The sequence below is a fragment of the Tachypleus tridentatus genome, chromosome 2 (assembly GCF_004210375.1).
Source record: "Tachypleus tridentatus isolate NWPU-2018 chromosome 2, ASM421037v1, whole genome shotgun sequence".
NCBI classification, from domain to species: Eukaryota; Metazoa; Arthropoda; class Merostomata; order Xiphosura; family Limulidae; genus Tachypleus; species Tachypleus tridentatus.
Window position 1 is genome coordinate 109,379,476 of NC_134826.1, and position 13,070 is coordinate 109,392,545.

Here is a 13,070-nt window from a genome sequence, read left to right on the forward strand (position 1 = left end):
GAAGATGTGTAAAAAAATAATTGTGCTGTGAGATTAAATCAGGAATCAACTTTACATGAAATATAACTTAAAAAATTGCATAGTTTTTGCATAAAATCTGTAAACATTTCCTAAAAAGTCAACAAGTCACCATTCTGTTGTGAAACTACATTATTTAAAGCACTGGATACAAATGTGATAACCAACTCGTTTTATTATTTTAAAACAAGTGGATGATATTACTTTTTCTTGAAATTTATAACCAACGAGTCACATATACCCTCTGCAAAGAATTCAGCCTACAAAACCTAATAGTAGTAATACGGTTTCCAATAACAAAACATCAACAGAAGCCGCTGCATGTTACTATTTCAAACTAAAACCTACTAATGCTTCATCAGAAGAACGTATACTTTGTAGAAAAAAATAAATATCGTAAGTAGCTGCACTATAACTATAGAAGCATAATTTATTTACATCACGAAAAAAAGATTTTCGACAAACCATCTCGAATATATGAGAAACAGTTGTATATTAAACAGCAACTTACACGCATCATTATTTTGGGATAGAGGTCTTGTCACATTTTTCATATATAAATATTACGTTTTAACTATGTTTCCTTTGGTACACCTCTTATGCCTGATATTCGCTCTAGTTTTGATCGGGTTCGAATCTCTGTTACACCAAACATATTTGCCCTTTCAGCCGTGGAGGCGTTATAAAGTCACAGTCAATCCCACTATTCGTTGATAAAAGAGTAACTCTAGTGTTGGTGGTGGATGGTGAACTAGCTGCCTTACACCACTAAATTGGGGATGACTAGCGCAGATAGCCCTCGTGTAGTTTTGCGCGAAATTCAAAACAAACCAAAAACATTGCCCCTAGTGCCATGGCGGCATGTCTTCAGTCTCATACCGCTATAAAACTAGGTTTCAATACTCGTGATAGGCAGAGCACAGATATACAGATATTTCATTGCATAGTTTTCTGTTTAATTACAAACAAAACAAACCATCAAAAATCAATTCTAAATGGGTATATTAACATTAAAAATACCCTTATTATGACCCAAAATATCTTTTTAAAGATATAATTTATAATCATTAAAGAGAAGGATATGGCTTGATGCGAAATATTTGAACGATTGTCTCCTTTACGTGATACGGATGTTCATGTTTATTGTCCCGATGGAATTTGGACAAAGATGAGATTTTGCAGCCAAATGCTGTATGTTTTTTCCGCCCTCTTCACTAATTTTATAAGAATGTTATTATAATTCATATAATCAGTTTTGGCCCGACATTTGCTTTTGTTTGTTTGTTTTTGAATTTTGCACAAAGCTACTCGAGGACTATCTGTGCTAGCCGTTTCTAATTTAGCAGTGTAAGACTAGAGGGAAGGCAGCTAGTCATCACCATCCACTGCCAACTCTTGGGCTACTCTTTTACCAACGAATAATGGGATTGACCGTCACGTTATAACGCCCCCACGGTTGAAAAAGCGAGCATGTTTGGCGCGACGGGAATTCGAACTCGTGACCTTCAGATTACGAGTCGCACGCCTTAACACGCTTGGCCAAGTGATTAAAGCACTTGATTCGTAATACGAGGGTTGCGAATTCAAATTCCAGTCACACTGAACATGCTTGCCCTTTCAGCCGTTGGGGCGTTATAATTTTCGGTCAAACCCACTATTTGTTGGTAAAAGAGTAGCCCAAGAGTTGGCGGAGGGTGTAGTTGTATATCTATACTGATTAATGACCTAACATCCAACTGCACCGCCCCCTACGATTCCGTACCCGTTTATACTCTCGTCCGTAATACGTGTTTGACAACAGTCACTTTTAAACTATCTATGTTAAGCGGAAGATAGCTTAGGAAGGTCAAGAAGTTGTTCTCTGCTTGTTAAAGTGTTGGTACCTATATCACCCGTTCTGAGATACACTTTTTATTTCAAGTGGATTTCTCGTCATCAAGAAAAACTGTTATTGTTTGAGTAATTTTTTGATTAGGCTTCATGAAACAGTATGGCAACGAATGAAATTCGAGTAAGTAACTTAAGGTAATCAATAATTTTACTTTGTTATCCTAAATTCTAAGTGTCAGAGAGAACTATGTTTTTAAAACTCGCAAGTTTTTATTGGTTTTTTATAGTAAAACTTGTTTTCTCTATTCACAACGTTTCAACAAATTTTCCTGGTATCATTTTCATTCCTGGTGGGTTACAAGAACTGAGGGTCACAGAATTAAAAAAAAAAAAGTCAGAATCTCCAACAAAACAAGCAAATCACTATGTAGTTGCAACAAGAAAATAATTCATCAATGAACTGTCAAATGTAGGTATATAAAGTAAAACTTAAGCTTGAGTCTAACTATTGAAATTTGTTTTACATTCAAATTTTCAAAGAGAAGAATGATTAAAAGGAATATAAATGAACACCTTAATATTTGTTAAGAATAGAATTGTGTTCTCTATTAACAAAAAGGCTTATTTTATTTTTTGTCCATTAATGTTGTCTTTGCTGGGGATTTTTACCTGAGAAGAGTAAAAAGGTGTTCATTTACATACAAAATATCTTTTAATCATTCCCATCTTATTTGTATTTAAAGAGTATATAGATCAAATTTTGATACTTAGACTGAAGCCAAAAGTTTTTTTTATTGTACCTAAATTTAACAGTATACTGATAAATTACTTTATTCCTGCAAGTGCTTAGTCATGCTTATAAGTGACTATTGTTAGAGATTCTCACATGATTCATTTTTTTTTAAATTAAATTCTGTTAGCCTCAGTTATTGTAATTTTGTATCTAACCTGATGATGCCAGAGTAAACCTGGTAAAATGTTGCATATTTCATAATCAAGTTTGAAGATGTACAATTGATCAAAGTATAAAGTTTAAAATTACTTTTTTTATGTGTATATTACTTACATGTCAGCTACTCTTTAGTGATGTGTAGTTTTTGAAGATAAATGTTAGACAAATTAGTGCAACACTAATTCTATAACTTTTAATAGTTTATCATTACTAATATAATAAGTATAAATTACATTTACATTATTTTATTAAATTTATTCAAATCTTTTCATTCAAAATTTGAAAGATTGGCTCATGTGTTAATAAATGAGTGTTTTGAATTTTTAGGTCTAGGCCAATGCAGTCATTGACTTTATATGACATTATTAACATTCCCTAGTGTATATGTGTAAGTAACTTTTGGGCAAAAATATAGTTAATTATTATATTTATACTTTTGTTTATTTGAAGAAAACTAATTTAATTACTAAAACTACTCAGGTCAGTAAATTGTTTAAAATTTTCTGGGCAAAAAAAAGGACATTTAGTTATGTATTAAATATTATCATATACAAATATTAACTTTACTATCCATTTCTGTTAGTTTTTACTATTTGTATTTTAACAATTTGTTTATAAATTTTACAGTATAATAGAGAAGTTAATCACCATTTTGAGGAATGGTACAAGATATTTTGAGTGGAAAATGTTGGATGGTTTAAATATGTAGAAAAAGTATTAATAATGCTTGAAATATTTCTGCTAGTTTGAAACTAACTTGAATTGCACAAAATACTACTGTTCCACAAAAGCTGTTATTTAAATTTATAAATGAAGTAATTAACCTTCTAACAAATTCAAATTGCAGAGCTCATGAAAAACAAAAAGTGAAATTTAGTTGTAAAATATTAAGTAAACTTACAGGAATAAGTAAACTTTTTAATAAAAGCTATTAATAAAGCTGAGAAAGAATCATGGAAGTTTTATGGCTCAGAGTATTCAACTTGAGGATTTTAATGTTTTCATTGATTAAAAAAATGTTAAAAACATGTTAAACCCTGTTGTTTGTTTGTTTGTTTTGAATTTCGCACAAAGCTACTCGAGGGCTATCTGTGCTAGCCGTCCCTAATTTAGCAGTGTAAGACTAGAGGGAAGGCAGCTAGTCATCACCATCCACTTTAGATTCATGAATAGGACAGCCTCAATTGACTAACAAATCCTCCTACTTTGTCCTGAAATTATAAAAGGCTTGTTAAAAATTCTCTCTGATAGTGTGAAGGATATGTTCACACCAGAGGAAAAAAGATGAATGGAAGAAAACAGAGGGTTTCTATAAATGAAATTCAATCAAACTGTATTGATATCACAAGTTGTGTACTTTAGGGATTGATGTTGGTACCATTGCCCTTTTTGATTTACATCAGTAACACAGATTCAGGAAGGGTTAATATGTTACTTAAATTTCCTGATTATATAACAGTAATACATGTTGCAAGCAATGAGAAGGATGATGTTTTACAGAAAGATTTATCTCAGTTCCTGAGTATGGCAAGTAATTAGCTGATAGCTTCGAATTAGAATAAATGCAAAATAATGTAGATGGGTTATTATAGTTTAAATAAGTACAATTTTCATGAGAATAATCTCAACAGTGTTATAGAAGAAAAGATCATTGGTATTTTGGTTCCATTTTGTAAACCATCATAGCAGTGTGCTGTTCGTAATTGTAGGATAAATGGGATTTGGGGTTGTACTTACATCAATGTTGAATATGATTCTCAAGAAGTTATTCACTATATAGGTTACCATTTTAGATATGGTTTTTGATGGGTCAATCATTGATGTTGGACATTGTCAGCTCCACCAATGCTTTTTGACTTTTTATGAGCCTTTGGCCTTTTTAATTCTGTTTTTTTAAGTCTTTTGTTTGAATTTTGGAAGTTGTTTTGTTTTAACTTTAGTTATTGTTTACAGTCATTTTACTTTTACATTATTTATTGGTTGTTTGGAGCAGATGACCTAGTTATTTTTTGTAAATAATTGCCAAACAACTGACCAACTAACCTGCACATGGCATATCTGCTGTGCCTGTAATTTTCAAATGTATTCTCTACTCTTTTGACTCCAGGATTGAGTTAGCTCAATTACTTAACTCCCTTTCCTCCTTGACCTTCAATTTAAACAAAACTTTTTTCATACCTGTTTTTGTGTCTTACCCTTTTTCTTCCTTTTCCTTGCCAGTTCTTACCTCTTGTATTCCTGAAGTTTGCTTGATCCTTAGTGCATTATTTGAAGCAACTGGTACTCTTCATGATTAAACAATGAAATTCTGCCAAAGACCTTTGAGATCTTAGGGTTGTCTTAGAGGGTCTGTTCCTCCATTTCAATTCTTGTCCTTTGACCCTGTATCTCTTTGCTTTCTGTCCTCCTTGGGATCCCATTGCTGGCTAGTGTCTTTCAGAGTCAGTTCAGGACTTGTTTTGCAAGAATGCCATTGAATGGGAAGATCATTCTCGTTTGGATTTTTATTTCTGTCCATTTGTAGCTCCTAGAAAGACAGAACTGGCATCTTATCATTGATCTTTTGGCTCTGAATGTCTCACGATGGATTTCTATTTTGCCCTTTCTTGGGTTGTTGCTACAATTCTGTAGATGATGAAGATCAGTGTGATGGATATGAACATAAACTTTGCTGTCTCCATGACATACAGCCATTTACTTTAATTGAAGGGATTTAAGTTTTGCGCTCTTCCTTGTGGACTTGCTTTTGCTTCCTTCAGGTATTTGCCAATCTTTTTTATAATCAGGGTCTTCATTCCTACTATTATGTGAATAACTGGTTACCTCTTTCTCCCTCAGTCTGACTCTGCCCATTTGGACTCATTTTGTTTTGAACTAAGCAACTCAGGTTGTTGGTAGCTGAAGGTAAAGAAGTTCTTCCTCACCCTCATGTAGTATGTAGTTCTTCTTGTTCAAGCACAGATAGCCCTCATGTAGCTTTACCTGAAATTCCAAAACAAAATTTTCTTGGTCTGGGGTGTTTATGAATTCCATACTCAGTCAAGCCCAACTTTTTCACCTTCTGTTAAGGGCTGTGGAGATTCTCATTCACAGCATTTCCTTTTCCCTTTCTCCCACTGTATAAGAGGTCCTCTCTCCTGTGGAGACAAACTTCTTTGGAAGCCCTCATCCCTCTTGGTCATGTTTACATCAGTTGCCTTCAGTGGAATATTTTGGACTAATGAAGCCTCATTTAGAATCTCTTGGATGTCCCTCTCTTCCTTCCTGACTTTGTTTGGTGATTTGATCAAGATAACATTACTGTTGGCGATGTTCTTCCTCCTCCTTGCCAGGAATGTCATGTTTATGGGTTCTTTTGTTTCTAGTTGTTTTTCCTTAAACTTTTGAGAGGTTTCAGGGTGGATGACACTGAAGTCTTCCCTCCATTTCAATTTCTTGGAGTTCTGCATAGTTTGTTAGGCTTTGATTCTCTTTTCACTAGACCTTTAGGGCTGGTCTGTAATAACACATTCCCACAACTTGACAGTGGTCTTGTACATCTCCAGGCAAAGGGTGCTCAGATATTAGACTTCTGTTTTGGACACTGGACTTCCTGTATGCCCACTCTCTCTGTCTCACCATTTCTTTTTGTCATGGTTGCTCCTTGATTACTTGGTCCCACCCAAAACTAAATATTATTATACCTCCTCTTCCTGATCCAAATGCCTGAATTACATCTCATGACTCAATCCTTCCACTTTCACTGTTTGAGTTCAACACATTTGTCTATATTTATCTGTAGGAAATAACACTTGTTTTTTTTTTCTTTTTCATGCCACTTCCCATTCAGTTCACCTCATCATCTCTTGTTTTTAGCCATTATCATCCCCTGAATGAGATATTGCAGGCAGGAATGTGGTCTATTTCCCAAAGTCTTATATCATTTTCCTTGAATCATGTTGCAGTTTTTTCTGCCTCTGGCTTTAATCTTCAGCAGTTACTGTTCTTCATTCTTCACAGAGATGCTTAAAGAACTATTTACAGTACATTGTTGAGTTTATTAAAGTGGAACCTTATGTAGATGTGATGATTCATTATCTGTCCAGCCACTTTTCTGACATTCTCCATTATGCAAATTCTTCTCTTCCATTTCTTAGTAGAACCACTAGCTTTCCCAGTCCCCACCCACTGGGAAGGTTAATATGGGGTTTGGTCCTAATATCAGTGATGTACTATGCAGTCAGAAGTAGGTCACTTTTGTTTACTTGGAAGTTTTGTCCAGGTGACCTCTTACACTAAGAACCAATTATTCCAGGTGGTTATGTTAGCTATATGTGGTTTGCAAATTATGGGAAGACTCCTTCCTGCACTTATTCTGTTTAGTGTTTGATGCCAAACCAGTGACGTATTACCCAACCTCTTGTCCCTACTGTCATACCAGTGTGGGATTCTTGCTGATAGTTTTGTGGAGAGGTAACATTTCTGATGTTGACGTATTCATTACCTGAAAATGTATTTCAGATAGGATACTCATCCTTCCATGAAATCTTTATTTAAACTTCTGGTACGTTTTTTTACCTCATCAAGAATGAGCTTTTTGTATATATGGGATATGTTGTCTCTCTGTTGGTAGAGGGTTATAAGCTAATTCTGACTGCATCATATACTAGCACAGTAATCATTAGGACATTTAGGGGTGAGAGTTTCTTTCATTAGTTGGTGTTTGAACAAAAATCTTTTTGACAATGATACAAGGTAATAGTTATCAGTGTTGTGGACAGTAATTATGTATTTGAAGTACATTTTTAGGTGAGGAAAATGCTATCTTTGAGCTAATACATGCATTTTGAGGTCAGTGTCTAAATTTTCTAAAACTTTATTTTTTATCATTTATAAAAGAATCCTTAATACATATTTTTATTTGTTTTGCAAAATTTTGAACTCCTAAGAATTTGGTATGAACTACCATGTAAATATGGTTGCCATATCAAATGATAGTAGGAACCTGGGAGGGATGGTGATAAATGTTACTTATAAATTTTAATTTGATTAGTAAGCCCTTAGCAGTTTAAAGAAAACAACAAAATGATGAAGTATCTTAAACCTGCTGTTAAAATTTATAAATAATATATAGATTGCAGTCGATTGTTTTTGTTTTTCTTTCATTTAGGCCAGTGGAATTCGAGGTGTACAGTTTTTCAACTGGGCAAGAACTTTTGGTTGCCGTCCAGAGCTATTCTTTGCTCCAAAAACAGAAGATGAAGTTATAAAAGTAATTTTTATTAGTAGTAACCTAAACAAAGTATTTTTATATTTAACATAAAAGTTTTGAAAGTGTACAGGATAAATGTTGTAAAGGTTCAAGTGATTATGGTATGTTATTCCAACTATCCAAGTAAGTGAAATATTACTATTATTATTTTCAATCAATTATTCAGGTTAATCAGTTGCTATCATAATTCATGAAAATAATAATCAAAATTAGCATTTAATGTTTATTGCTCTTTGATTAGTTAAATGTAATCAGTTAATGAGTCTGACAACTAATTCATTATCACATTTTGCTGATCATCCAGTTATAATCTCAAGGATACATGTTATACTTTATATTTCAGGGTAGCTGGTATGTGTATTAACACTTTTACTAATAAAGCAGAGAACTTCATTTCGACCTTCTTAGGTCATCTTTGGGTTAACCTGAAGATTAATACCCATACCAGCTGTCCAGAGATATACTTTTATTTCAAGTGGGTTTCTTGTTATCACTAATCAAACATATTATACTTTGTTTTCCGTGATGATGAGAAAATCCACTTATAGAGAAAAATATATATATAAAAACGGCTAGTATGGGTTGAGAAAATGTTTTTATGTAGAGGAGCGAAGGTTGAAACGTTGTTCGTTCCTTTTCATGAAAAAAATATTCTCAACCGATACCAGTTGTTTTTAGATATATACTTTGTTTTATTTTTTAACTGTGGTGCTAACTTGAGAATAGATATATTTGAGAGAGATTAAACATGTTAAGATTGTTTTTAACTTTTATCAAAATGCTTGACATTATGTTCACTATTTACAAAAAATATATAGAATTTAGATACATTTACAAAATATTCACTTTCAACAAATTACATGTACTTTCACAACTAAATGTAATATGAGAAATTGCTTGGCACAGATATTAACCTTTAGAGTGAAGCTTTAAATAATAGTTTCTTTCCACACAACAAACTCTTAATCACTTGATTATAGTGCATGACATTTTCTGTAGAAAATACTGATAGAATATGATGTGTAGTTAATTAGAGGACTGAATTTAAATAGTCTTCATTACCAATGTAGGCATAATGTATTTGACTCAAATAATTTCTTCACACATCTTATAAATTGCAATTTAGAAACTAATTAGGCTTTTATTCTGAACAACTAGTGCTTCATTTTTTTTCTTTCTTTCTCTTTCATTTTCTTATTTTTCAATGAGAGCCAAGTTTATTTGAGTGAAATTACTGCATTTCATCATGTTATAAATTAGTTTAAAAACATAATTCAGAACTTCTTTGGAGGATGATTCAAATGATTAGTTACTGTTAGTAACATTTAATTAATATTTGTAATTATGTATGAGAAGTAGTGTAATGTAAGGAATGATGAAAATGCTGGTTTTTCATCATAAGCTTAATCTTTCAGGGAATGTGTGAAATGTATTAGTGTAATATTGTGTTACCAGATTCAGAATAGTTAAAGTTGGGTGTGTTTTTTTTATACTGGTAAAATTCTAATTAATTATATTTTTCTTTTCCAAAACTAGACATAGCCTTATGTGGTTTAAATATTCTGTGTAGTTAAGGCATTTGTGATCATTGCTGTATGATATTTTTGGAGCTCAATATTATATTTTTTTGTACTTATGAACTTTATAACTAGAAAATATTTGTTTAGAAAATTATTATAAACATAAATTATTAATTTTAATGTTAAATTTGTATTAATTGCACAGTCATTAGATTATTGATAAGGAAAACAAAATCTAATAATAAAGACCAAGGAAGTGAATAAAGCCCAAAACATTTTTATTTACAGAAGCTTTGAACTTTTTAAAATACACTTATTTGTATGCAACTGTCTTTTGCAAAATGTTCTATGAATATTTCCTACTTGATTGATAAATTGCTGATTTCAACTAAATTCCATTACACAAATAGCTTCATAATTAACTAATGAATACATTTTTTCATTTCATTTATACATGTTAGTAATATTTTTAAGATGCACTTTCATGACAATTACAAATAACTAAGTGCCAAGTTGGATTAATTATGTACATTGTATGAGTAGGATAAACATAAAAATATTCAACAAAGAGTGCCTACCATATACTAAACAGGAAACTTGTGTGACTTATAATTTATAAAAGTTTTATTTTATTTAGTAAACATAATGAAAAAAATGTGTGTTTACAAAAATGTAAATAAAATCATATTATGTCTGTTAAAAAACAAAAACATTATAGTTAAACAAAATGAACTTAAGTTTTAGAAATTTCCAGACATGACTTTTTCACTTTATGCTGTTTATATATTCCTGTGCATAGGTAAGCTATTTAAACACAATCGTTACAAACCTCCAAACATTGTAAATGTGTTACTGTATTGTACTTCTAATAAAGGTTTCTTTGGTACCATTTAAATCTATCTCTAAAATGTATATTTACTTTATTTCAAGTTATCTGTTGTCTTTTTAATGAAGACAATTTTTGTAACTTTTAAACAGATATAATTTAACACAAATACTTTCATAATTCACAAGGAGAGGAATTTTTATTTAAAAACAAACAACTCATAAAAACAAACTTTTATATTTGTTTATTTAATGTGTGCTTGTTTAATTCTTGCTGTAGCCAATCTCATTTGAACATTTTTGTAACCGTTTTCAAAGCTTTATTTTATAATAAATTAGTAAACCATTTGATATGGCACCATAACAGGGTTTGAACTAAGGCCTGTATGAAAACTAAAAGAAATGTTTAAAATTCAAGAAATGGATAATATATTCTCAAGGACTGATAGGTTTGTAATAGTTATTCTTTCAAGTGGGGATAAAAATGTTAAAAAATTCAACATTTAGGTTGTTTTGTTTACTTAAAATTTCTTTGTAGCTGTGCAGAAGTAACTATTAACTTTTTCATTAATTACTCTAAATGAGCATCAGAATATGAGAAAATACCAATTTTTAATATTTTTTTACTTAAAATTATTCAAATACTAAGAAGTAACTATAAAATAGTTGATCATCAGTTACAATAATTTAGGAGTAACTTATTTTATACATCCTAAACTGTTGTACATGAAAATGTATCATACATGTAAAGTAGTACAAAACAATCTAAGAGTATGATCAATGGCTTTCCATAGGTTTCGACCTATAGATTTATGTAAGACCACTGTACTAAAATTGGTGAGTTTTTGTATCTCAGAACAAATGTTATGGGTATTAACACTGTTATTGATAAGGAGAGAACAGTGTTTCGACCATCTTAGGTTATCTTAAGGTTGTTCTCACATTATCAATAAGTGTTAATACCCATAACAGCCATTCTGACATGCATGTTTATTTGAAGTGGGTTTCTCATCATTGAGAATTACTTCACCATGGGGAGATTTTTGTTGATGAAAATAAATGTATTTCTTTGACATTTTCAAAACTAAATTTTTATAAAATATTATGAACTTTATCACTATAAAATCACAGATATTAAAATATGTAAAAAAAACAACTATTTTTTGCTGTAGGCCTACATTATGTTTAATCTAGTTATGTACATTTGTTTTTAGAAATAGTTATTTTTCAAAATGTGTAGAAAACAGTACATGATATTTGACAAACAGTACTGATATTCAAAAAATTGAGATCAATGCTTTCTAGATAAAGTATTTTTGTTAAACATTTTTCAGACATACGATTCCTTCTATTGGAGTCAGTATTATCAAGGAAGATAGACATTTTTCTACATCTGTTTAACATAAGAAGACTTTAACAGACTTTTGTACTAATTTCAACACCTTATCCCCAACATTTAAAATAAAAATCTGGTCTTGACATTATTTAACAGAATTTTCCAATATAACATTTTGAAATGGCCCTTCCATTTCACAACTTCATGCTTGGATTCCTGTTTCACAACTTTCTCCTCTCAATTTCTCACCTACCATAATATTTTCTGTGTTAATTTGATTTAAAGATTTGCATTGCCACTAGCTTTTAGGCAATTCTCACTTAAAATATTTATCATGATTTGCACAATTGCATTATGACACTTATGCAGTAAAAGCCCTCCACTAATAGAATGGAAACACAACCTCACTGTGCACTAGCTTTCTTTATTGTTTTGCACCTGTGATCTTCATTCTACTCCTTGGCACTGAACACATCAGACATGTTTTTCTTTTATCAGTTCAATGAGAGTTGCAGTGTCTAGAAAACTTAATTTCCTTATTTTTCCTTTAAATTGTTGGCTTCAGGTTTGCCAGTTGTTACTCAATATTTCTGTCTTTGCTTGAACATTTTTTCCACACATTGTCACATCTCTCTACACCTCAAGTTTGAGGCACTCCACCAAAAGATTTTGTGGTAATTCTAATTTCATTCACTTACCTAGTGTGTTCCTTCCACCTCCTCATTTCCATGCTTACTTGCCTCTTTTTTGTTAAAGAATTTTGGGTATGATTACTCTCCTGTTCCAAGTTCAACTTCTTTTTTTCTGTGAGCCTTTCACCTAGTTCCTATCTTCACTTTGAAGTTTAGAGGTATTCCTGATTTGGTTGAGGATGCTCATTATCAATATTTGTTTTTGTATTTTGTTTTCATACTGTCTCCAACCCTCCACCATCGTCCTAAGTTTTTCATGTTTGGATTTCCATTTCACAACTTTCTTTTCTACTTGGCATTAGAAATGTTGAATTCCTGTATGTGGTGAGAGGACATCCTGGAAAAGGTTATGTACTTTCAGTTTACCTCCTCTGAGATTTGAACATCTGCCCATGTATTTGCCATGTGTGGCAACCTGTGAAGGAGAGGAGAGGATGCTGGTGGTTGAGGAGTCCAACCCCAAAATGCCACTTGGGCCCTGAATTCCTATATATGGCTGATCCCCCAGGATCACTAGGCTGGTTCTTTTGGGTGTGGGTCAACTGAGTACCAGTGTTGGATGTTCTCAGTGGGTAACTTAGATATTGTGCGTGATACTGGTGTTTGGGTACAGTACTCACAAAACCCCATTGTTACTGCATCCCTT

At 32.0% G+C, this 13,070-nt stretch overlaps 1 protein-coding gene across 7 annotated transcripts in view; it reads left to right on the forward strand.

Moving 5' to 3' along the window:
• The first annotated feature begins 1,776 nt into the window (after positions 1-1,776).
• The window catches only part of LOC143244819 (L-gulonolactone oxidase-like), a 64,925-nt gene continuing 53,631 nt past the window's right edge, over positions 1,777-13,070 (forward strand). For 4 of the 7 annotated variants that reach the window (XM_076490184.1, XM_076490181.1, XM_076490185.1 and 1 more), the window contains exons 1-2: positions 1,822-2,029; positions 7,950-8,051. In XM_076490184.1, coding sequence (XP_076346299.1) covers positions 2,009-2,029; positions 7,950-8,051 — 123 coding nt within the window. In that variant the 5' untranslated portion in view covers positions 1,822-2,008. Of the gene's footprint in view, positions 2,044-7,949; positions 8,052-13,070 lie in introns of all 7 variants that reach the window. The other 3 variants (XM_076490182.1, XM_076490187.1, XM_076490188.1) reach the window with 3 other exon arrangements.